At 40.3% G+C, this 27,080-nt stretch overlaps 1 protein-coding gene across 2 annotated transcripts in view; it reads left to right on the plus strand.

Annotated features, from left to right (window-relative positions):
* Positions 1-27,080, plus strand: part of Rabep1 (rabaptin, RAB GTPase binding effector protein 1) — a 93,625-nt gene that overhangs the window by 1,796 nt on the left and 64,749 nt on the right. For both annotated transcript variants that reach the window (XM_090349829.1, XM_090349830.1), the window contains exon 2: positions 25,831-25,959. In XM_090349829.1, the coding sequence (XP_090205955.1) occupies positions 25,831-25,959 (129 nt within the window). The remainder of the gene's footprint in view (positions 1-25,830; positions 25,960-27,080) is intronic.

Raw genomic sequence — 27,080 nt, forward strand, 5'->3', positions numbered from 1 at the left:
TCAGTGGCTTCTAGTTCTGATGGAGAGTGGTAGGTATGCCTAGCTGTCTACTGCCTTCTCTTGAGTTGCATGGAAACAAACTTATAGGGCAGCTCAGGTGACATGACAGTCTGGAATCTAAATTCCCTGGCTCTTTCAAAATCTGGTCTTCCTTGTAAATAGGCAGAAATGACTAAGCACTTAAAAGAAGGTAGGAAAACATTAGCTTTTAGGAAATATTGTATTCTCACTATTCATAGTGCAAGTGCATTTCCTATTTTGCAGATTCGAGACTACAGTATGAGATTTAGTTTTGTTTTGTTTTTTTCTTTTAAACCGTGCTGGCTTTAAACCCAAAACACTCACACTAATGTATAGTTATTTCCCTCCTCCACCATTAAATTGACATTAAAAGAGAACTGCTTAGCCTTTGACTTTATTTTGCTTGTATTCTATATTAGAAGCAAGTGTCTTTTATACATTGCATATATATTTTTTTGTGAGGGGGGGTCGGTAGTGGGACTTGAACTCTGGGCCTGGGTGTTGTCTCTGAGCTCTTCAGCCTATGTCACAGCACCACTTCATGTCTCTGTCTGTCTGTCTGTCTCTCTCTCTCTCTTTCTCTCTCTCTATATATATATGGAAGAAGACTGCTGTTTACAAGCCCTCTTTGCTTTTTTGTGTCTGTGTGTATGTTTTTGTTTTTTGCCAGTCTTGGAACTTGAACACTGAGCACTGTCCTCGAGTGCTTTTGCCCCAGTGTTCGTGTATGCCAGGCAAGCACTCTACCACTAGGTCAAAGCTCTACCACTAGGTCAAAAGCACTCTACCACTAGGTCAAAAGCTCTGAAGTTTATTTATTTAATTAATTAGTTAGTTTTTTTGCCAGTCCTGGGCACTGTCCTTGGACTTTCTCAAGGCTAGAGCTCTACCACTTGAGCCACAGCACCATTTCTGGCTTTTTTCTATATATGTGGTACTGAGGAATCGAACCTGGGTCTTCGTGCATGCTAGGCAAGCACTCTACCACTAGGCTAAAGTTTATTTTTTGATAGTGCATATTTACTCATTTAGAATAATGGTGATTTTAATAGCCAAATGAACTTCAGTTAATTTGCTTTCTTTGTAAAATGCAGATACTGTAAAAATACTCAGATTCTCAATCTATACAATTATCTTCCCAGTAGTTTGTACTGATTATACTTCATTACCCTTTTTTTTTTTTTTTTTTTTTGGCCAGTCCTAGGGCTTGAACTTTGCCTGGGCACTGTCCTTGGACATTTTTGCTCATAGCTAGTGCTCTGCCACTTGAGCCACAGTACCAGTTCTGGCTTTTTCTGAGTATGTGGTACTGAGAGCTTTGTGCTTGCTAGGTGAGCACTCTACCACTAGGCTATGCTCCCAGCCCTTCATTACTTTTGTGTGTGTGTGTGTGGGGGGGGGTCATGGGGCTTGAACTTGGCCTGGGCGTCATCCCTGTGCTCTTCAGCTCAAGGCTGTCACCCTACCCTTGAGCCAAGCCCCACTTCCCATTTTCTAGAGGTTAAATAGAGGTAAGAGTCTCAGGGCCTTTTGTTCCCAGGCTGGCTTTGAACCTTCATCTTCAGATCTCAGTCTCCTGAGTAGCTAGGATTACAGGTGTGAGCCACCATGCCTGTAATATTTTAAATAATCTCTCCATTAAATATGTTAGAAGAAAGGATTTTGAGTATTTTTACCTTACGAAATGATAATGTAGATATTTAATTTGACTACATTGTATGACAGTATCAAAGCATCACACATAGATAAATACAACCTCTATGTTTTTCTCTGTTTATGTAGTGGTGGGCCTGGGCGTTGTTCCTGAGCTCTTCAGCTCAAGGCTATCACTGCCCTACCCTATGAGCCACAACACCAACAGTTTTTATGGTGGCTAATTGGAGATAAGAGTCTAGAACTCTACCACTTGAGCCATAGTGTCACTTCTAGCGTTGTCTGTTTATGTGGTATTGAGGAATTGAACCCAGGGTTTCATGCCTGCTAGGCAAGCACTCTACCACTAAGCCACCTTCCCAGCTGAATACTTATGTCTTAGCAATGAGGAAACTCAAGCCCACAGAAATTGAAAGGACATATCTGGAATTATATTGGCTAGTAGGCTAGGATTCACATTTAGGCTATCTGATGCCCAAATCCTATGGCCTATTTACTAGATCGTGTGAACTACTTTCCCTTGTTGTTTTCCCTCTCTGTTTTTTCTTTTTTGGTTTTGGCTGGTATTGAGGTTTGAATTCTAGGCCTTACACTTGCTGGTCAGGTGTTAATCACTTGAACCATGCATCCAACCTTTTTTGCTTTAGTGTGCTTTTAGATAGGATCCTTTTTGCTTGAACAGTTCTTGAACTGCAGTCTACTGTCTCTGCAGTAGTTAGGACCACAGTCATGTACTGGCATGCCCAGTTAGTGTCTTGTTATCTTTTTCCCTGGGCTAGCCTTAAACTATGACCCTCCTAGTTCCATTTTTCTAGTAGCTAGCATATTTGTTAAAAACTATCCTATTATCACATACATATACCGTGCATGATATAGTTGCCAATTTCAGTATTGGTGAGCAAAATAGATTTTCAGTTTTTTCTTTTCTTTTTCTTTTTTTTTTTTTTTACAAGCAATGCTTTAGAGTGTTCTTGAACAGTTTTCCAATTTCTTCTTTTTTTTTGTGGATCATGGGGCTTGGGCTCTGAGCCTGGGTGCTGTCCCTGAGCTCTTGAACTCAAGGCAACTGATGTACTCCTTGAGTGCCACTTCCTGTTTTCTGGTGGTTAATTGGAGATAAGAGTTTCAGGGTCTTTAGTGCCCAGGCTAGCTTTGAACCTCGATCCTCAGATCTCAGCCTCCTGATTAGTTAGGATTACAGGTATGAGTCACCTTGCCCAGCTTTATTTTTTCGTTTACTTCTAAGACTTTTGAGTTAAAGGGCAGGTTCTGAGTGATTTACTTTTTACTTTTTATTTATTTATTTACTTATTTTTGCAGTACTAAGATTTGAACTCAGGCCCTTGTCACTTGCTTGTTTTGCTGTCATAGCTGATGTTGTAACACTGTATCATTAGAACCACACCTCCAGATGGACTTTTTGCTGATTATTTTGGAGTTAGGAGTCTTGAGAACTTTTCTGCCTAGGCTGGCTGGGAACTTTGCTATGGCTCTAAGCTCCTGCCTACGTAGGATTACAAATGGAAACTACTGGTGCCTAGCTTGAATGATTTAAATTTTAACAGTTATTGCTAACTTACTTTAAAAAAAAAGAATCAATTTACATACATAAGAGGGTGAATTTTGCTGGGTTCAGGTGGCTCCTGCCTGTAATCCTATCTACTCAGGAGTCTGAGATCTGAGGATTGAGATTCAAAGCCAGCCTGGGGCACAAAAGTTTATGAGACTCTTTATTTAACCACCAGAAAACTGGAAGTGGTGCTATAGCTCAAAATGGTAGAGCGCTAGTCTTGAGTTCCACCCAGGCCCAGAGTTCAAGCTCCATAACTAACCAAAAAAAAAAAAAAGACTGAAATCTGATTTTTTTTTTGTCATGTGAATTTAACGCTCTAGGTTTGGGCTGTTGTCCCTGCGCTACAGCTCAAGGCTACTGCCCTATCCCTTGAGCCACAGTGCCACTTCCGGTTTTCTGGTAGTTAACTGGAGATAAGAGTCTTACATCTCCCAGACTTTAGTGTCTGGGCTGGCTTTGAACCTCGATCCTCAGATCTCAGCTTCCACAGTAGCTAGGATTACAGGCACTAGCCATTGTGCCCAGCCTCCATGAGATTCTTATCTCCAGTTAACCACCAAAAGCAGGAAGTAGAGCTGTGGCCTTGAGCACAAAAGCTCAGCAACAGGGCTGGAAATATGGCTTAGTAATAGACTGCTTGCCTAGCAATCATGAAGCCCTGGGTTTACATTCTTAGTACCACAAAAATAGAAAAAGCTGAAAGTGGCTCTGTGGCTCAAGTGGTAGAGTGCTAGCCTTGAGCAAAAGAAGCCCAGAGACAATGCCCGGGTCCTGAGTTCAAACTCCAGGCCTAGCAAAAAAGGTGAGGGGGCCGGGAAGAATAGGGCCAGGAGTTTGGCCTAATGGTAGAGTGCTTGCCTAACATGCATGAAGACCTGGGTTCAATTCCTCAGTGCCACATACATAGAAAAAGCCAGTAGTGGCTCAAGTGGTAGAGGTCTACCTTGAGAAAGCCCAGGGACAGTGCTCAGGCCCTGAATCATGCTCCAGGACTAGCAATAAATAAATAAATAAAATAAAAAGAGTGAATTTTCTTCACCAAGATTATAAGCTCTGGATATCAGCTGTTTTGTGTCTTAAGGTCCCCTCCCCCCCCAGAAAAAAAATATTTCAAGCTGACTTTGAACTCACTTCAGAGCCTAGGCTGTAATCAAGATCACATTTTTCCTGCCTCAGCCTCCTGAGTGCTGGGATTTTTACCATACCTGAAAGATTTTCTATGATTTTAAATTCCTTTTCTATGCTAAGCTCTCCACTAGGTTCTTGGAAATACAAATACAAGCAAAACCAGACTCAGTTCTTGTTCCTAGGTAGTGAGTCATTTAGTTATTAATTAGATAATCCCACAACAGGTATAAAACCATTTATTTAGCTAGTAGAAGTGTTCACCATTTACGAGGAACAGGAACACAGATATTTGGAATATTTAGTGAGCAACATAGGTAATAATATGAGCAATATAGATTAAAAATAAAAGGTGCTAAATGATAGCCATAAACAAATGAGGTGATTAGATTAGTGCTATGGAAAAAAAATAGAACAAGTTAAAGGGAAACATTGGGGCTGGTTTTTTTTTTTGGCCAGCCCTGGGATTTGACTCAGGGCCTGGGCACTGTCCTTGGATACTTTTTGCTCAAGGCTAATACTCTGCCACTTGAGCCACAGTGCCACTTCCTAGCTTTTTCTGTATACGTGGTACCAAAGAATTGAACCCAGGTCTTCATGCATGCTAGGCAAGCACTCTACCATTAGGCTAAACTCCCGGCCCTTGAGACTGGGATTTGAACTCTTGATCTGATACTTTCACTATGGTGCTGTAACATCTGAGCCATACCTCCAGCCCCTGTACAGATCACTTTTTTTTTTTGCCAGTCCTAGGCTTGAACTCAGGGCCTGAGCATGGTCCTTGGGCTTTCTCAAGGCCAGAGCTCTACCACTTGAGCCTCAGCACAGCTTCCAGCTTTTTTCTGTGTATGTGGTACCTAGGAATCGAACCCAGGTCTTCTTCATGCATGCTAGGCAAGCACCCTATCACTAGGCCAAACTCCTGGCCTCTGTACAGATCACTTTTTGCAGATGTCTTGAAGGAGCATATCGGGCATGTGAGGACTGGCATGGAGGTCAGTTTGGCTAGAATGATGTTATGGGAGTGAGGGAGAAGATTATAGAGGTAGTGAGGTGGGGGCTGATATTCCTTTCCTTGTGGGTAACTATTAAAAATGTTTTAGCAGAAGAGATGTAATCTGATTCATTACTACTACTATTATTAGTGCTAGTCTTGGGGCTTGAACTCAGGACCTGGATATGTCCCTGAGCTTTGTGCTAAGATTAGCATTCTACCACTTTGCCACAGCTTTTTTTTTTTTTTTTTTTTTTTTTTTTTTGTGGAATGTTCCAAATGTTTCAGCCTGAGTGACTGTGAGAAGTATAGAATTGAGTGATGCCTAAAATTGAGGCATTTGACTCATTTTGTAGAGGTCAGGAAAAGTGTGAATAATCTTGACTTTATGATCTGATAAAGGAACAGTTTCTTTCTTGGAGAAAGGAGGAGGATTAAGAGCTGAAGGAAAGTCTTGTGTGCCTGTAGTAGAGTGAGAGGATGAAAACTGGGCATAGGCTGCCCTGGGTAGAGCTTACCACATGTGACTGGAGGATTTTCAGCAGGTAGGTGATACAGCTTTCAAATTTACACTTTCCTGGTGGCCTTCACACTAAGTGTGTGTGTGTGTGTGTGTGTGTGTGTGTGTGTGTACATGTGCTTGTGTGTTCATGAGTGTGCATGTGCATGCCTTCAGTGCTGTTGGATTAAACTTTTGTTTGCTAGTCAAGTGCTTTACTACTGAGTACTGAGCTTTATCCTTAGTGGACTATATTTTGTTTTACTGCATATTTTTGTTAATTGTCTTTTTTGAATTGAATGCATATATATATATATATATATATATTTTTTTTTTTTTTTTTTTTGGTCCAGTCCAGGAGTTTGAGTCTTCGTGCATGGTAGGCAAGCACTGTGCCACTAGGCAAGCACTGTACCACTAGTCCAAACTCCTGGCCCCACTTTTTTTTTTTCCTTGATAGTACTCATGGGGCTTGAACTTGGGGACTGAGCACTGTGGTTAAGTGGAGAGAAGAGTCTCATAGACTTTGCTGCATGACCTGGCAGTCCTCAGAGCTCAGCCTTCTGAGTAGCTAGTATTAGAAATGTCATTAGTCATGAGTCCATGGCTCCCAGCTTATTGCCCAATTTTCTTTGCAGTTATCATTTTTCTCCATGGTTCAATGGGGGATCCTTGTAAATTATGTTAGACATTTGACATAAGAAATTTTGGTCTCTTGCTTACTCATTTATCTTTTTTTTCCCCCCTTTATCACATAGTTTACAGAAAGCATTTAAAAAAAAAAGCATATCTGACTTTTTTTTTTTTTTTGGTTAGTCATGGGACTTGAACTCTGGGCATAGGTGTTGTCCCTGAGCTCTTCAGTTCAAGGCTACTGCCCTAGCCCTTGAGCCACAGTGCCACTTCACATTTTCTAGTGACTAACTGAAGATAAGAGTCTCATGGACTTTTTAGTGCCCTGTCTGGCATTGAACCACAATCCTCAGATCTCAGCCTCCTGAGTAGCTAGGAGTACAGGCATGAGACACTGTACCCAGCTTATATCTGACTTTAAAAATTTATGGTTTCTGGGTTTCATTTTCCTCAGGAAAGTTTGTTCTATTCTCTGTGTTTACAAAACACAGCCAGAGTTCAAGCCCCACTACTGGCAAAAAAAAAAAAAAAGCATACAAAACAGAAGCAAAAGAATTCATAGTCAATACTTTTTGTAGACATCTTCATGTTTGGTACTTTTTTTTGGGGGGGGGGTCATGGGGCTTGAACTCTGGGCCTGGGCAATGTCCCTGAGCTCTTCACTCAAGACTACCCCCCCCCCCCCAGCCTTGTGCTATATCCCTACTTCCCTTTTTCTAGTAATTAATTGGAAGTAAGAGTCTCATAGACTTTGGTGCCTGGGCTGGCTTTGAATTGTGATCCTGAGATCTCAGCTTCCTGAGTAGTTAGGATTACAAGTGTAAAAGATTTTTGACAGATGAAAATGATGCCTTTGAGAAAGATGATAGTTGAAAGGGAGAAGCTCTGAAAGGTAAAAATTTGAGCATGTGCAGTATGACTTGATGTGTACGAATAATCTGGTGGTATGGGCATGTGTGTCTTCAAACACAGATTTGGAACAGGTAATTGCTCCTGAATGGTAGAAATGTTTGCACCCGGCCAAGGAGCTAAGCCTGAATTTCAGTAGAATACTAAAATAAAGGAATCATGCTTTAGAAATTATATACAAGGTATGATGCCAATGATTAAGGATATGAATTGGGATATTACTCTGGTCTAGATGAGGGATGATGGAAGTATAACATAAGTTATTGCGAATGGAGAGAAGGATATAACATGAGAAATACTGTAAGAATGAAATAGTCACTTGATGGGCTTTCAGTTTGGGATGGAAGGAGACAAAGGGTCCTGGAGATGGAGGTATTTATCTATTTAGTCAACCAAGGAAGGACAAATTTAATAGTAGAAAATAGCAAATTAAGTTTTAGGAAGTGTTTTGGCTTGAATATTAAATGTCTCCCACAGAGCTGTGTTTTGAATTCTTGGTTCCCAGCTGATGGCCCTATTCTAGAAACCAGGAGGTGGGGCCTAGAAGTAGTCACTGTGGTCAGATATTTGGGGATGATGTGGATTATTCTTGATCCCTTCTTATACTCTGCTTTTTTTTCTCCTTTTTTTTTTTTGTCCTGGTCCTTGAACTCAGGGCCTGGGCACTGTTTTTGGGCTTTCTCAAGGCTAAAGCTCTACTGCTTGAGCCACAGCACCACTTCTGGCTTTTTTCTTTGTATGGGGTACCTAGGAATCAAGCCCAGGTCTTCTTTGTGCATGCTAGGCAAGCACTCTACCACTAGGCCAAACTCCTTGGCCCTATGCTCTTGCTTTCTGTCTGCACTGAAGTGAACAGTCTCTACTACATGCTCTCAAGGCCATGATGTTCTGCCCAAGCTTATAAGGCCTAGTAGCCATGGGCTGAATCATATGAAACTGAGCTTATAAGTCCGTTCTTCCTTCAGTTGTTTCTGTCAGGTATTTGGTTACAGCACCAATAAAACTAAATCCAGATAGGTTGATAGCCATATAGATAGATATATGTAGTAAATACCTGAAAGTACAGATGTGGAATTTAGGGGAAGAAATTTGGATATAGATTTACTTTTGGTAATAAAATACTTAGACATCTTTGGCATGAACATTACTCAGGGAGTTCCTACATTCATAGGCAATAAGAAAGGCCACACATCAAACTAAAGGGATAAAAGAGGAAACAAAAACCAGTGACTTTCTTTAAAAAGAATTGGGAAAACTAGTAATAGAAGTTAGTATTAGGGACAGTTTTAAAGAGGGTATGGTACTGGATAGAGAGGAAGGATGGTCTCCAGTAAGTTCTATAGAGAAGTTAGATGAAGACAGAAGTGATCCTTAAAATCAGTTAAATGACCATCAGGACTTCTAAAAAGACTTTTACTAAGGAAGGAGTAAGTAGATAGAAGCAGCATATGTAGACTTAAAATTAAGTTATATAGATAACACACAGGTTAGTCACTTGAGGTAGTAGTAAGGTTCTGGAAGGGGTTAAGTAGAAAAAAATGGATTTAAAGGACTGGAGATGTGGCCCAAATGGCAAAGTGCTGGCTGTGAGCAAGAAAGCATAATAAGGGCCGGGAGTTTGGCCTAGTGGTTAAAAGTGCTTGCCTAGCATGCATGAAGACCCGGGTTCGATTCCTTGGTACCACATACACAGAAAAAAGCCAGAAGTGGTGCTGAGGCTCAAGTGGTAGAGCTCTAGCCTTGAGAAAGTCCAAGGACAGTGCTCAGGCCCTGAGCTCAAGCCCAGGACTGGCAAAAAAAAAAAAAAAAGAAAGCAAAAAAAGAAAGCATAGTAAGAGAGGCCCTGAGAGGAACAAGAAGAACCCAAGGGTGCTGATGGCTCATGCCTATAAACCTACCTGCTCAGGAGATCTGAAGATTGCAGTTTGAAGCCAGCCTAGGCAGAAAAGTCATGAGATTCTTACCTCCAGTTAACCAGCAGAAAGCTAGAAGTGGGGCTATGGCTCAAGTGGTAGAGCAAAAGAAGTTAAGGGACAGTGCCAGGAGTTCAAGCCCCAGTTCTGGCACTCACGAAAAAACCAGTATTGCCTAAAGTAAGTCAAGAAGGTATTAGGTGTGATTAGTTCTCCAGGGGTATATGGTGCACATTAGGTGGACTGAAAGTATCAGTGTCAGTAGGAGAAATAGGACCTCATCCTCCAAAACAGAAGAAAGGCTGAGTGAGAAAGAAAGCAAAGCCTATAAGGTATAAGAGAGAAGTTGAGGACTAGTTGTAAATAGTGTGTGTTTATAGTCCTGGCTACTTAGGAGGCAGAGATCAGGGGGATCTAAGTAAGAAGTCAGATTTGGCAATAATAATAGTAATAAGCCCTTCATCACAACAAATAGGCTGGGCAGCACATGTCTGTAATCCCAGTTATATGGGAGACATAAGTGGGAAGATTATGGACTTGGGCACTTTTTTTTTTTTTTTTTTTTTTTTTTGCCAATCCTGGGCTTGAGCTCAGGGCCTGAGCACTGTCCTTGGACTTTCTCAAGGCTAGAGCTCTACCACTTGAGCCTCAGCACCACTTCCGGCTTTTTTCTATGTATGTAGTAATGAGGAATCGAACCCGGGTCTTCGTGCGTGCTAGGAAAGCACTCTACCACTAGGCCAAACTCTCAGTTCCCTGGACTTGGGCACTTTTGCTTGGGCAAAAACATCACTCTCTATCCAAATAATAACCAAAGCAAAAAAAAAGGCTGAGAGTATGGTTCAAGTGTTAGAGAATCTATTGTCTGCTAGGCTGACTTGCTAAGTTGGAGGTCTAGCACCTCTGAGAGAGAGAGACAGAAATGGGTTAAATATATGTAACCTTCATTCTTTTGTTTGTTTATTCAAACATTTATGATTTGAGTATCTACTGTGACCAAATAGATTAGATGCCTGTACTTGGAGGTTGTGGTTTTCAGACCTTTATCCTTTATCATGGTTCTTTATTGTATCCAGATTCCTCTTGGATTTCCTAACCAAGGAACACTGAAATAATTTTGTGAGTTTCCAAGTCTTCTGAACTATTACAACCAATACCATTATAGGAGAAAAGTGAATTCCATTATATACATTAAATACCCATGGTATTTCTCCCTTATAAACGAGTGAGAAAGACTGGTATAGTAGTAAAGATAGGGTATGATTGTTATGTTTTATGGAAATTGGATACGTTGTGAGGAACAAACTTTGATGTAAGAATATAAAATATTAAGAAACCTTTGTTTTTGTTATTCAGTCCCCAGTTGATGTTTACTTTCTGTAAACTCCAGCTATGTTTCTTATCTATAAATAAACTGTTGCTCCTCCCCATCTAGATCTGGTTTCCCTAGCTTTCTTAGCTACTCTGGCACAATCTTTCGCTTTCATTTAACTTGAACCAAATAGGGTTATCTGAGTAGTAATGACAGGTCACTAATAGTCCTGATCTAATGCTGTTACAAGAAAATTCTGTATTTTCCCCACAGAAGAAAATAAGTCTCTGGAACATTTCTACTTTCTGTAGTAGTGGTATTAGGATTTTAAATTTTGTTAGGTCCACATTGTTTTTCTTTTATACCGAGGTTTTGGACTTTTCTACAAGTAAGAGACTTTTCTCTTAAGGTCTTAAATATTAAAGAACCCTTTGCATGTTAACATTTCCTTATATAAGAGTATAACACTCTTCACTATTTTGTCTTCCTCTTTTAGGCTAGTCACATGTTGTGAATACCTTGTAGTTTGCTCATGCTTTGATTTTCTTTTTCTTCTTCTTTTTCTTTTTTTGGCCAGTCCTAGGCTTGAGCTCAGGGGATAGCGCTGTCCTTGGACTTTCTCAAGGCTAGAGCTCTACCACTTGAGCCACAGCATCATTTCTGGCTTTTTTCTATGTGGTACTGAGGAATTGAACCCAGGTATTCATGCGAGCTAGGCAAGCACTCTACCGGTAGGCCAAACACCTGGCCTCTTCTCTTCTCCTTTTTCAGCTGTGGGGCTTGAACTCTGGGCCTGAGCACTGTAATTGGGCTCTTCAGCTCAAGGCTACTGCCCTACCTCTTGAACCATAGTGCCACTTCTGATTTTCTAATGGTTAATTGGAGATAAGAGTCTCACAGACTTTAGTGCCCGGGCTGGCTTTGAATGGCAATCCTCAGATCTCAGCCTTCTTAGTAGCTAGGATTATAGGTATGAGCCATTGCACCTGGCTGCAATGGCACCTGGCTGGCATGCAGTTTTTATTTTAATGAAGTTCCAATTGCCAAAGTTAACCTTCAAAGCCAAGGTTACCCAGCTTTTCTCCTGTGTTATATTCTAGGTTTATCATTTTACTTGTAGATCTGTTATCTGTTTTGAGTTTCTTTTTGTGAAGAATGTATGTTTGTGACTAGGTACGTTGCTTTGCCTGTTCATAGGAAGTTGTTCTGGAACGCTTTATTGAAAATCTATCTTTTCTCCATTGTGTACTGCCTTGGCTCTGTGCTTTGCTAAAGGTCATTTGACTGTGTGGGTTTCCTTTTGGACTCTGTTCTATTATATTGATCTCTGTCTACTTTTTTAATTGTATAAAAATTTAAATTTCTTATTTATGTTTTACACCAAAAGTTGCTAGGATTACAGGCTTGAGCTACTGGCACCAGATCTGGTATTTACTTTTAAGTATTTGGTCACTATTTTGATGTAGAGGATGCAATAAAAATCAGGGCTTTTACAGCTTATTTTCAAATGGCTAGCCTTTTTTTTTTTCTTTTTGCAGCACATAGTGATTAATTCATTATGCTTCATTGACTTTGAAATGCCACCACTTGTCCTTGGGTTTTCTCAGGGCTAGAGCTCTACCACTTGAGCCACAGCACTGCTTCCAGCTTTTTTCTATATCTGTAGTATCAAGGAATTGAACCCAGATCTTTGTACATGCTGGACAAGCACACTACCACTAGGCCAAATTCCTGCCCCTTTAGTCCTTTTTTTGAACTGCATTTTGTTCAATTGATGGATTCTGCAGTCATTAGTTACTATTCTTGCTACTTTGTAATATTTTTTTTGTTTTGTTTTGTTTTTTGCCAGTCCTGGGCTTGAGCTCAGGGCTTGAGCACTGTCCTTGGACTTTCTCAAGGCTAGCACTCTACCACTTTAGCCTCAGCACCACTTCCGGCCTTTTGTTATGTATGTGGGGTATCAAGGAATCGAACCCAGGTCTTCATGCATCTGGGCAAGCACTCTACCACTAGGCCAAACTCCCGGCCCCCTACTTTGTAATATTTTAAAAAGCTGCGTGCGCAGTGTTCATTGCGTGCGCAGTGTTCATTATTTTTTCATTTTTTTCCCTCTCTTTGGTTGTTCTTGAGAACTTACTCATTCAGATAAAATTAAGAATGAAGATACTAAACTTGTCCACCAAACTTCTTAGATAATTTCTACATTGTTTTGAAAAATTATTGAGTGATTATATAAAATTGCTTCTCTGGTTCTGTAATTTTGAATATATGTATAGATTATTATTATCACTAATTATTATTATTAGGGCCTTTTTTTTTTTTTCCTTTTGAAACAGGGTCTTGCTGTATAGGCAAACTGTTTTTCCCCGCTTTAGCCTTAAGTGCTAGAATAACATCTGAGTACCACTATATCTGGCTTTGGAGCTATGTGTCGATTATTTGATCCTTACCAAAATCTTGGAAGATAGGGTTAGTATTACTGTCCAGTTCTGTAGATAGAGCAGTGGAAGCAGCCTATAAGTGGTAGAGTTGGGATTTAAATTCCTATTTAGTTCTGGAGCCTGTTTTCTCAACAATTATGCTATATTGCCTCTCATGAATACCCAATTAAAAATGGTAATACGTAAATTTTAGTGTCTTTTATTATCCATTTCATTTTTTTTCTTGTAGCCTAGAGGTTAATATTTTCGAAACTTACTTGTGGATTCCTTTCCAACAAGGCTAAGGCTACTTTCTTTAGCCATTCAGTTAATTTATCCATATGTAGGCAGGTTAGCTATTTATCTAGCTATTTAACTTCTAGTCAGTCCCTCTTTACATGTAAGCTTTATATTTCTTTGCCTTTTCTTTCTTTTTTTTTTCTTGGTCAGTTGTGGAGCTTAAACTCTGGCCTGGTCCCTGAGCTCTTCAGCTCAAGGCTAGCATTCTGCCGCATGAGCTACGGTACCACTTCTGGTTTTCTGGTGGTTAATTGGAGATAAGAGTCTTCTGGACTTTCCTGCCACACCACAGCTGACTTTGAACCACAATTCTCAGATCTCAGCCTCCAGAGTAGCTAAGATTACAGGTGTGAGCCACCAGCACTCTGCTAAAGATTTTTTTTTTTTTGCCAGTTCTGAGGCTTGAACTCAGAGCCTGGACACCGGGCTTTCTCAAGGCTAGCACTCTACCACTTGAGCCATAGCACCTGTTATGGCTTTTTCTGTGTCTGTGGTACTGAGGAATTGAACCCAGGGCTTTTTTCATGCTAGGCAAGCACTCTGCCACTAGGCCACACTCCTGGCCCTTAAGCTTGATATCCCTCTCCCTCCCCCTCCCCTCCTTCTCCCCCTCTCTTTCTTTCTTTCTTTTTTTTTTTTGTTAGTTGAGGGGCTTGAACTCTGGGCCTAGGCACTGTTCCTGAGCTCTTCTGCGCAAGGCTACTGCTCTACCACTTGAGCCACAGCACCACTTTCTAAGCTTGACATTTCTAAAAGTACAACTCATAATATGTCTACAGCTCTTGTAAATAAAATAAAGCCTTTGTGCTTTATTTATGACAGTTAAAATTTTTTTTTAATTTGCCAGTTCTGGGGCTTGAACTCAGGGCCAGAGAACTGTCCTTGGACTTTCCTCAAGGCCAGTGCTCTACTACCTGAGGCACAGCACTACTTCTGGCTTCCTCAGTATGTGGTACTAAGGAATTGAACCTAGGGCTTCATGCATGCTAGTCAAGCATTCTACCATTAGGCTACACTCCTGGCCCTATTTATGATACTTTTGTGTGCTGGTTCTGAGTCTTGAACTTGTGCCAGGGACCTTTCCCTTAGATTTTTTTTTTTTCCTCAAGGCTGAAACTACTACTTGAGCCATATCTCTACTTTAGCTTTTTGGAGATTAATTGGAAATAAGAACTTCAAGGACTTTTTTGCGGGGGCCAGTCCTGGGTCTTAAACTCAGTACCTGGGCACTGTTCTTGAGCTTTCTCAAAGCTAACACTCTACCACTTGAGCCACGGCATCACTTTGGGCTTTTTCTGTGTATATGGTATCAAGGAATAATTATTGTTGTATTTTTTTTTTTTGATCGGTTGTGAGACTTAAACTCTGGGCCTGGGTGGTGTCTGGGCTCTTCAGCTCAAGGCTACCGCCCTACCCCTTAAGCCACAGCACCACTTCCCGTTTTCTGGTGGTTAATTAGAAGTAAGAGTCTTATAGGCTTTTTAGTGTCTGGGCTGACTTTAAATCTCAATCTTCAGATCTCAGCCTCTTAAGCAGCTAGGATTGTAGGAGTGAGCTACCACATCCAGCTTTGTTGTAATTTTTTTTTAAAGTTGTAATTTAAAAAAAATACAGTTTCAATATGAAGCCCAGGCTGACCTTGAGCTTGAAATCCTTCTGTCTCAGTGTACTGAGTGGTGGGATTACAGGCCTGTGCCTCCATACCTGGCTTATTCTTATAGCTTTAAAGTCATATTGCTTTAAGACTGATTGAGAAGCTCTTTTCAGGCTGAGAGCATTGTGGCTCATGCCTGTAAATCCCAATTACTAAAGGAGGCAGAGGTGAGAAAGATTGCAGTTTGAGGACAGCCCAGCAAAAAGTGATACTTCCATCTCAACAGATAAGCCAGGCACAGTGTTTCACTCTGTAAACCTAGCTATCATGGTTTCTCATAAACGTTCAGTTCTATAACCATCCACCCTAATGTGTCCTGGAACTTTTTTTTTTTGACCAGTCCTGGGCTTAAGCTCAGGGCCTGAGCACTGTCCTTGGATTTTTCTCAAGTCTAGAGCTCTACCACTTGAGCCTCAGCACCACGTCTGGCTTTTTCTAAGTATGTGGTACCAAGGAATCGAACCCGGGTCTTCGTGCATGCTAGGCAAGCACTCTACCACTAGGCCAAACTCCGGGCCCAACTTTTTTTTTTTTTGCCAGTCCTGGGCTTGAGCTCAGGGCCTGAGCACTGTCCTTGGACTTTCTCAAGGATAGAGCTCTACCACTTGAGCCTCAGCACCACTTCCGGCTTTTTTCTATGTATGTGGTATGAGGAATTGAACCCGGGTCTTCGTGTATGCTAGGCAAGCACTCAACCACTAGGCCAAACTCCCGGCCCAATTTTTTTTTTTAAGAATTTATTAACGTTGATTTTTTACATCATATTTCAAATGTCATGTTTAACAAATAAGTATTCAAGAAGGGAATCTCCATATATAATCACTGGCACTTATATTTTAGAACATAATTAAAATTAAGCTGAGGGTTTGTATGTCATAGATACATATTAATCTATGTAATAAAACATGTCTATAAAGTCATAAATTTTTGTGTCTATGTAGTTATGTTTATGTCTCCAATCTGGAACTTTATTTTATTTTTTTGTGGGTCATGGGGCTTGAACTCAGCCTGCTCACTGTCCCTGAGCTCTTCAGCTCAAGGCTACCGCCCTACCCTTGAGCCAAGCCCCACTTCCCATTTTCTAGAGGTCAATTGGAGATAAGAGTCTCAGGTCCTTTTGTGCCCAGCTGGCTTTGAACCGTGATCCTCAGATCTCAACCTCCTGGATAGCTAGGATTACAGCCATGAGCCACCACGCCAGCACATCCTGGAATTTATATTCCCTGCAACTTTCACTTTCCTCTCCGTTTCTCCTTAATCTCCTTCCCATACTTCCACAGAAATACTTTCCTATTGCTTGCTACTATAGCCTTGCTTTTCTTAGAATTTTATTTAAATGGAATCATAGCATAGCTCTTGAGATTTAGCCATGCAATGGTTGCCAAATAATATTTTATTGTATTGGATACATCCATGTTTGTCCATTTATAGTGGGTTTTTGGGTTATATTCAGCATTTGTGACAAGTAAAGTTTCTGTGAGCATTTGTGTATAAATCTGTATGTGGAAATAAACTTTTATTAGTAGGATTGTTTTCCAAAGGGCTCCATTTTGCAATAACCCCATCACTCTTACCAACTTGTGGTATTATTCATCATTTTTCTATAGCCCTGCTAGAAAATGTATATGTTGTGGCCTCTCATTGCGGATTTAGTTTGTTTTCTCAAATGTATTCTCAAACATTTTCATGTGCCTATTTGACAGTGTATATTTTCTTTGGTTGAAGAATGGTGAAGTATTTTGTCTTTTTTTTTTTTTTTTTTTTGGTAGGTCATGGGGCTTGAACTTGGCCTAGGCGCTGTTCCTGAGCTCTTCAGCTCAGGACTACTGCCCTAATGTTGAGCTAAGCCCTACTTCTCGTTTTCTAGAGGTTAATTGAGTCTCCAGACTCTTTTGTGCTTGGGCTGGCTTTGAACTTCGATCCTCAGATCTCAGCCTCCTGAATAGCTAGGATTACAGGCGTGAGCCACTGCACCTGGCTTGTCCTTTCTTCTAATTGGTTGTTTGCTGATGTCCATGCCAGTGGTCTCAATTTCACAGAAGGCTGAAGCAGGAGAATTGCTTGAGCCTAGGAGTTCAAGGTCAGCTTAGGTAAAAAATGAAAGTATAGCTGTCTGTAATCTAAGCTTCTCAGGAGACTGAGATTCATTGAAGTTTGTTATCCGAGGCAGAAAAATCAATGGGATTCTTATCACAAAAAAAAAAAAAGCCCCCAAAAACAAAAAACATGGGCTGGGATTGTAGTCTCGTGGTAGAGTACTCGCTTAGCATGCATGAAGCCCTGGGGTTCAATTCCTAGTACCTCATACACAGAAAAAGCCAGAAGTGGTGCTGTGGTTCAAGTGGCAGAGTGCTAACTTTGAGCACAAAGTGTCCAAAGGACAGCACCCGGGCCCTGAGTTCAAGTCCCAGGACTGGCCAAAAAAACAAACAAAACAACTCCAAAAAGCCTCCACAGTGGAGATGTGGCTGCTTGGTAGAAAATCCAAGCAAGAGCACTAGACCCTGAGTTCAGGCTGTATAATAAGCACACAAAAAATTTTAAATGATTATCTATCTATCAATCAATCAATCATCCCTTGGAGGAAAGATAATCGTTATCAAACCTTTTTGGCTTTGAATCTGTTATATATCACATTTGTTTTCAATCAGTTTAAATCCCATCTGGTCCAAATTGGAGAATAAATTAATATTCAACATGTAAAAGCCATGTGGACAAAATGGCAAAGTAAAAACATTATGAGTTAGGCCTAGCAGTAGAGTACCTGCCTAGCAGGCAGGAAGACTGGGGTTTGATTCCTGGGTACCACATACATAGGAAAAGCTGGAAGTGGTGCTGTGGCTGAAGTGGTAGAGCTCTAGCCTTGAGAAAGCCCAAGGACAGTGCTCAGGCCCTGAGTTCAGGCCCCAGGACTGGCAACAAACAAACAACAACAAAAAAAACCCAACCCCAAACCTATCATGAGTGAACATTAAGCCAGAATTTAATATTATGTTAAATTTTTACCCTTGTAATTTTGTCTTTGAGTGTTCATTTTCTTAGATTCTTATTTTCCTTTCGTGTACTAATTGTATTATAAATTTTCCTTAATAAAGAAGCAATGAACTATTAAAAAAATATATCCCTTACCAGATATATGCTGGCAAGTACTTGCTCCTAGTCTATTATTTGTTTTTTTTTGGCCATTCGTGGAGCTTGAACTTAGGACTTGGGCACTGTCCTTGAACATGTTTCGCTAAAGGTTAGTGCCCTGCCACTTGAGCTACAGTGCCACTTTCAGCTTCTGTGGAAGTGGTACTGAGGAATTGATCCCAGGGCTTTGTGCTTGTAAGGCGAACATTCTACCATTAGACTTCGCTCCCAGCCCTAGTCTCTTAGTTTTAATTTCCTTTTTTTTTTTTAAGTTACCAAATCTTTGTTGAGCCTTCTATTTATTACAGTTCTAAAGAATGATTTAAAAGAAGCAGACACGATGCAATATCAGGAAGTAATCTTTGATGTCATCAAAGTGATGCCCTGGTTGAAATACAAGGATCTGAATACAGATGGATCCACTGTTCTGCTACTATGTGGTCATTTGAGGTTTTCAGTATCACAGTTGAGCAGGTTGTTGACTGAGTTGTATAGCCAGAGAGCAATTGGGATGGAAATGCCATTTACCATTCACTGAACACTGCTATTGCTATGAAGAGCTAGTGTAGCCATCATCTCATTAAAGTACAGAGTATTTTCTGTGTTTTTCACAAACAGCCTTTGTACTATTTTGAAGTTGTTCTACGTTACCCTTTATCTGAATTTTAATTTCCTTAATAGGATATTATGTCTATATGTGTATATGCTTTGATTTTGAAGAGTGAAAGCTCTTTTGGTGAAATCCAGTTTATTTTTTCTTTTATATTTTATGCTCTATGTATTTTGTCCATGAAAATAGTGTATTCAAATTCATAATTAAAAAAAAAAAGTTTGGCCAGTCCTCGGGCTTGAACTCAGGGCCTAGGCACTGTCCCTAAGTTTCTTTTGTTCAAGGCTAGTGCTCTACCATTTGAACCATAGCTCCATTTCTGGCCTTTTCTGTGTATGTAGTACTGAGGAATTGGACCCAGGACTTCATACATGTGAGGCAAGCACTCTACCACTAAGCTACCTTTCTAGCCCTAAAATTTCCTTGCTTATAGAAAGTTTTTTTTTAATCTCTTACATTTCAGTATATGATTCCATTTTGACTTTTTTCTTTTTGCTGGTCCTGGACCTTGAATTTGGGAATTATTAGATTCTTCGTTTATGATGTTTTTTGTAGTGCTGTTACCTAATTCAGAGTTTTGAGTAAGTGATGAAGTAAATTTTCCCTGTGGAAAGTAGTCCTTAGTTGTGGGTCATCCCTGGCGTATGGCTGTAATCCGATGCTAGTCCAAAACGGAAAGTCTGTGAGACTTTTATCTCCATTTAATCATCAAAAAGCCAGAAGATGAGATGTGGCTAAAGTGATAGAACACTAGCCTTGAGAGAAAAAGCTCAGACAGCAACTTGGTCATGAGTTGAAGCCCCAGGAATGGCGCTTCAAGAAGGAAAAAAATAGAGCCAGTCAGACTTGAGTGTGGACTCTGAATGTGGGTCAGAGCAGGGCTTCAATTTTAAAGTCTGCATTTTTGTTTTGGTTGATTCTTTAGCCTCATTATAAATAGAAATAGAGTGTTGAGTGGCATTAAGCATTTTGTTGTTCATGTATGTATTTTGGTGGGAGGTAGGGGGGATGGGGATGATATAATTGTTAGGGAGAAGAAAAAACAGGGTTTTTTTCACAATCATATGCTTGTTTGAGATTCATAAACACATTGCTTTTATACTGTAACTTTTTTGTCCCATTCTGTTCTGGGGATTGAACCTCTGGCTTTATGCATGTTCAGCAAACATTATAAATGAGTGATATCCCCCAACCAACAATAGATACTTTGCCGAGTACTTCTTTTGCAATAATCAATAGGTACTGGTCATAAAAGTGTTGGTAGCAGAGTTATTTAATTTGTTTAATAATTCAAGTGTAACAGTAAAAATACCAGCAAAAATAGAGCTGAGAAAAGTTGCAGTTGTGATTTTTATTTTTATTTTTTATTAAAGAATTTATTAACATTGATTTTTACATCATATTTCACATGATGTATTTAACAAACAAATATTCAAGAAGGGAATCTATATACAATCACTGGCACTTAGATTTTAGAACATAATTAAAATTAGGCTTTGGGTTTGTATGTCATAGATACATATTAATCTGTGTAATAAAACATTATGTCTATAGAGTCATAGATTTTTATGTCTATGTAGTTGTGTTTATATTTCCAATACCGTGTCTATAGCATTGGGCACGCAAATATTGGGTTGTTTCCATCGCCTGGCTATTGGGAATAGTGCAGAGATGAACATAGCTGAACAGGTGTCCTTATCATATCTTGGGTATAATGTTCAGGGTAGATGCCCAGGAGTGGTATGGCAGGATTGTAGGGAAGGTCAATTTTCAGTTCTTTAAGAAATCTCCACACTGCTTTTCAGAGTGGCTGAACTAGTTTACAATTCCACCAGCAGTGCAATAGGGTTCCTTGTTCTCCACAACCCTGCCAGCATCTGTCATTGTCTTGAGTTCAGAATCTTGGCCATTGATTTTTATTTTTTTATGATTAAATTATTATTATTATTATTATTATTATTATTATTATTATTATTATTTTGTCAGGCATGGGGCTTGGACTCTGGGCCTGGGTGCTGTCCCTGAGCTCTTCAGCTCTAAGCTACCCTCCTACCCCTTGAGCCACAGCATCACTTCTGGTTTTCTGGTAGTTAATTGGAGATGAGAGTTTCGTAGTCTTTAGTGCCTGGGCTGGCTTTGAACGGTGATCCTCAGATCTCAGCCTCCTGAGTAGCTAGGATTACAAGTGTGAGCTACCATGCCTGGCAATTATTTTTTATACAGAGTAAGGATTTCGTTACATTACCAAACATGCATATATGTAATGTATTTTAATCATAAGCATCCTATTTCCTTCTTTTTCTTCCCTTCCATTCCTTCCTTTTTTTTTTTTTTTTTGTGGTAATGGAGTTTGAACTCAGGGCCTCGTGTTTTCTCTGTTTGTTTAATTGGCTGGTTAGCTGGTACTCTGTCACTCTCACTTGAGTCATACCTTCAGCCAAGCTTTTTTTTTTGTCAATCATGGGGTTTGAACTCTGGGCCTAGGCATTGTCCCTGAGCTCTTCAGCTCAAGGCTAGCGCTCTACCACTTGAGCCACAGCGCCACTTTCATTTTTCTAGTGGTTAATTGGAGATCAGAGTCTCATGGACTTGGGGGAGTCTGGCCTAGTGGTTAAGTGCTTGCCCAACATGCACAAAGACCTGGGTTCAGTACAACATACATAGAACAGCTATTTGCTATTTTGGATATACAGTCTTGTGTAAAGCTGTTTGCTATTTTGGATATAGAATCTTGTGTAAACTTTTCTGCCTGGCTGGCTTTAAACAGGATTCTTCCAGATCTCAAGTCTCCTGAGTAACTAGAGATACAGGCATAAGCCATCTGCACTTGTCAACACTGGTTATTTTTTAGATATTTTTTGCTATCTTGTGCAATTGTGTCCCTGAGCTGTGATCTGCTTATTCAGGCTTCCCATTGAAGCTAGGAAAACAGGTTGTGCTACTGTACCCAACTCTTAAATGAAGAAGGGGTCTTTTCTGTCTGGGTTTGCCTCAAATCATGATCCTCCCTATTTTAGCCTCCCAAGTAACTAGGATTGCACTGGTTTTATATTTTTTCCTATCCCTCTGTTCCCCTTCCATATATGTAATAGTCCCCATTTTACCTTCAGGTTCTCTTGTCCCTTCCCTACCATCCACATGAGAGAAAACTTTTTTGGGGGTGGGGGAAGGGGGTGTGTTGATTGTGGTGCTTGAACTCTGGACCAGGGTGCTGTCCATGAACTCCTTTTTGCTCAGGGCTAGCACTTTACCCCTTGAGCCACAGCTCCACGTCTAGCCCTTTCTGTGATTGGAGATAAGAGTCTCAGATTTTCCTGACTGGGCTGGCTTCAAACTGCCCATCCTCAGATCTCAGCCTCCTGAATAGCTAGGGTTACAGGTGTGGGCCATTGGTGCCCAGCATATTTCATTTATGATCTTATTTCTTACATGATCTTATTTTATTTGTTTTCTGCAAATGATATAGTTTCATTATTATTAGTGTGTGGGTGGGTGTGTGCAGGTATATGCGCACGTGTGCTAGTACTGGAGCTTAAACTGGGTGCTGGCTGTTAGCCCCCTTGCTAAGGTTGGCACTCTATTACTTGAGCCACAGCTCCACTTGCAGCTGTTGATGGTTAACCAGAAATAAGAGTCAGACTTTACTTCCTGGGCTGACTTTGAATCAGGATTCTCAGACTCCTGAGTAGTTAGGATTACAGGTGTGAGCCACTTGTACCCAGCCTAATTTTATAAAGTCGGTATCAAAATGCACTGTGTATATATACAAATTTTTAAAAATCTGTTCATTCACTGAAGTAGCTTGGCTGATTCCACATCATAACTCTTGTAAAAAGTGCTGAAGTAAAAGTTTGTGTAGGTGTCTCTGTTGTGGGCTGACTTAGATTCCTTCAGGTATATAGCCAGGATGGGACATCTGGATCACAGGAAAGTTGTGTTTTTAATTTTTTGAGCAAACTATGCTGATTTCTGTAGTAGTTGGATGGGTTTATACCAACAATATATAAGGGTTTCTTTTCAAACAACCTCCCCATCTTCCTCAGAATTATCTTTTTTATTTTTCCTTGATGATAGGTATTCTAAGATTGAGATGAACTCTCATCCTGGTGTGCGCTTGCTTGCTTCCTTTTCTTTTCTTTTTCTTTTTAATTTCCCTTTTCCTTTTCTTTTGGTGCTCATACTAGAGTTGAACTTAGGGCTTCATGTTCTCATTTGGCTTTCTCTCATGGATGCTGTACCACTTGATCCATGCCTATAGTTGTGACTTTCTGATTAATTTGGATATAAGAGTTTGTTATATTTGCCTGCCTGGGCTGGCTTTGAAACATGATCCTCAGATCATAGCCTCCTAAATAGCTAGGATTATAGACGTTAGTCCCTGGCTTTGGTGTAGTGTTTTTTTTGTTGTTGTTTTGTTTTTTTAGTTTTTTGTTTTGTCAGTTGTGGGGCTTGAACTCATTGTCCTTGAGTACTTTTTCTCAAGACAGCACTTTACCATTTTGAGACACAGCTTTACTTCTGGCTTTTGAGTGCTTAATTGGAGATGTCTTATGGGGACTTTTCTGTTGTGTGAATTTGAGCCACAATCCTCAGATCTCCTCAAGTAGCTTGGCATGAGTCACTGGTACCCAACTTTTCTAATTTCTTTTTCAGAGGATTCATTGTTGGTGATATAAAATCTACTAATTTCTGTTTTTTGACTTCGTATCCTGCTTTTGCTGAACATGTTTTTCAGAGCTAAGAGGTTTTTTGTTTTTTTTTTAAATTTTGAATCTTTTAAATATAGTGTCAAATAATTTGGAAACCGCAATAATTTGACTTTTTCTCTTCTTAATACGTTAGGATTTCAGGCACTTTATTTTTTATTTTTTTATTTTTTTATTTTTTTGCCAGTCCTAGGCTTGAGCTCAGGGCCTGAGCACTGTCCTTGGACTTTCTCAAGGCTAGAGCTCTACCACTTGAGCCTCAGCACCACTTCCAGCGTTTTTGTATGTATGTGGTACCAAGGAATCGAACCCGGGTCTTCGCGCATGCTAGGCAAGCACTTTAACCACTAGGCCAAACTCCCGGCCCGATTTCAGGCACTTTAAAAATTGGCCCAGGGGCCGGGAGTTTGGCCTAGTGATACGAGTGTTTGCCTAGCATGCAAGAAGACCTGGTTTGATTTCTTGGTACCGCATACATAGAAAAAGCCAGAAGTGGTGCTGTGACTCAAGTGGTAGAGCTCTAGCCTTGAGAAAGCTCAGGCACAGTAATTAGGCCCTCAGTTCAAGCCCCAGGACTGACAAAAAAAAAAAAAAAAGTCAATTGATTGTGCCAGTCCTGGAGATTGAACTCAGGCTCTTGAGCACTTGCTTGGTTACCCTAGCCTGGTGTTCTACCACTTGATACATCTCCATATTTCTGGCTTTTTGCTGGTTAAAGATTATGATCATATCCTTAAAGTGGATTTTCTCTAGAGCAAAGGAAGAGGACCATGGTTTGTGTTTCAATAAAAATAGCCTCTGGTTTTGGTTAAAGTAGGCTGTCATTTAATGAGCTGTGGCCAAAATAATCTGAAAACTGGATAATCAATATTTGAGATTTCATACCGAATCTTCAGTTCTGTGTCCTATCTGTTTGGTTGTGATTTAATTGTGATGAAAGATTGGAACTGGAAGGAGTAGTTCCAATTGATATGGTGGCCATAATTAGGGATCCTATTAAATGTTTACTCATAACACTTGAGAGAAACAGAAAAGCAATATCGGCAGTGGGTTATTTGACAAATAACTGAAATAATTCAATATTTACCAGCGAAGCACCATTTTTTTGAATTTGGCCTTTATGTGACTATGTGATGGTGCTATACTGTACATGACTTGGCTTGTGTATTTTTTTTTTTTTTGCCAGTCCTGGGGCTTGAACTCAGGGCCTGAGCACTATCCTTGGGCTTTTTCAAGGCTAGAGCTCTACCACTTGAGCCACAGCACCACTCCTGGCTATTTCTGTGTATGTAGTACTTAGGAATCAAACCTGAGTCTTTGTGCTTGCCTGGCAAGCACTCTACCACTAGGCCACACTCCTGGTCTTGTGTATTATTCTTAATAGAAGCATCTTGCTGCTTTTTTTTTTTTAATTGTCGGGATAGAGTGATTACAGTGACATTTATCAGGTAGTAGGTGCAGTACTTCTCACACATTACTAACCCTTCTTGCTTTTTAAAAATTTTTTCATATTTTTTATTGTAATTAATAGAAGGGTTACATTATATTCACCAGAAAGAAGGTGCAAAACTTCACAAACATTGATACCCTTTCTCATGTCTTGGTCCCCATTTCCCTCCCCTCTTCTTTTTTTAAACGTAGAATTTGCTAGAACAGATTGGAATTTTAAGAATATATCTTGGGCCGGGAGTTTGGCCTAGTGGTTAAAGTGCTTGCCTAGCATGCATGCAGACCTGGGTTCGATTCCTCGCTACCACATACATAGAAAAAGCCAGAAGTGGTGCTGAGGCTCAAGTGGTAGAGCTCTAGCCTTGAGAAAATCCAAGGACAGTGCTCAGGCCCTGAGCTCAAGCCCAGGACTGGCCAAAAAAAAAAAAAAGAATATATCTGGGCCTGGGCGCTGTTCTTGAGGTCTTCGGCTCAGGGCTAGTGCTATACTACTTGAGCCACAGTGCTACTTCCTGTTTCCTAATGGTTAGGTTAATTGGAGATAACAGTCTCACAGACTTCTGTGCTCCAGCTGGCTTTGAACTGCAGTCCTCAGATCTCAGCCTCCTGAATAGTTAGGATTACAGGCATAATCTAGAATCTGGCTAGAATATCTTGATTGACTTTGTTTATTTGTTTATTTTTGCCAGTCCTGGGCTTGAGCTCAGGGCCTGAGCACTGTCCTTGGACTTTCTCAAGGCTAGAGCTCTACCACCTGAGCCTCAGCACCACTTCTGGCTTTTTTCTATGTATGTGGTACCGAGGAATCAAACCTGGGTCTTCGTGCATGCTAGGCAAGCACTCTACCACTAGGCCAAACTCCTGGCCTCTGACTTTACTTTTGTAATTTAATTGATAAACAAAATTTTAACTATTATTTTTTTCCAGTTTCTCTTCAGCAACGAGTAGCAGAATTGGAAAAAATTAATGCAGAATTTTTACGTGCACAGCAGCAGCTTGAACAAGAATTTAATCAAAAAAGAGCAAAATTTAAGGAACTGTATTTGGCTAAAGAAGGTAAGTTTATAAGTCACCATGCCAAAAACTGTCTTAAAATGTTAAGTATTTTGGTAGTGTCATATTAATTTTGTCATTGAATCTTGGTTTGTTGTGTTTTTATGATGTATAGTAGCAGAATACTATTTGGAAGCTAGAGTTATCTTTGGAATTGAAAATACATTATTTAATTTCTCCTTTTTTCTGACCTTAAGTGTTGATGATTAATTATAGTTCTTAGACATGAAGCTTTCAGAAAGTGCTCTTAGCACTGTAGCTGCAGTCCTGAGCAAAGCAGGATTAATGATACTCTAATAGTAGATTTAGATTTAGCTATATTATATTAAAACTGGCATTTGGGGGCCGGGAGTTTGGCCTAGTGGTAGAGTGCTTGCCTAGCATGCATGAAGGCCTGGGTTCGATTCCTCGGTACTACATACATAGAAAAAAAAAGCCGGAAGTGGTGCTGAGGCTCCAGTGGTAGAGCTCTAGCCTTGAGAAAGTCCAAGGACAGTGCTCAGGCCCTGAGCTCAAGCGCAGTACTGGCAGAAAAAAAAACAAAAAACCCTGACATTTGATGGAATTAATTCAACAAGTGTTTAGCTTTTTAGTACTTACTAAGTCCTAACTGTGAACCAAAAATTGTACTGAGGTGCTGGATGAATGGAGCAATATTAAGAGAGGCTTTTTTTTGGGGGGGGGTGGGGGAGAGTCCTGGGGCTTGAACTCTGGGCCTGACCTTGAGTGCTCAAGTCTAGCACTCTACCTTTTGAGCCACAGTGCCACTTTCGGCTTTTTTTTGTTTATGTGGTATTGAGGAATCCCAGGCTTCATGCATGCTAGGTGAATACTACTAGGCCACATTTCCATTTCAGTGGCTCTTTTATTTTTTATTTTTTTGGTGGGTCGTGGGGCTTGAGCTCTGGGCCTGGGTGCTGTCCCTTAGCTCTTCAGCTCAAGGCTACCACCCTACCCCTGTGCCACAGTGCCACTTCCAGTTTTCTAGTGATTAATTGGAGATAAGAGTCTCACGTTCTTTAGTGCCCAGGCTGGCTTTGAACTGTGATGCTCATATCTCAGCTTCCTGAGAGGCTAGGATTACAGGCATGAGCCACTGTGCCAGGCTTTCATTGGTTCTTAAA

Source organism: Megascapheus bottae, chromosome 17, assembly GCF_031878675.1.
Source record: "Megascapheus bottae isolate mThoBot1 chromosome 17, mThoBot2.hap1, whole genome shotgun sequence".
NCBI lineage: Eukaryota > Metazoa > Chordata > Mammalia > Rodentia > Geomyidae > Megascapheus > Megascapheus bottae.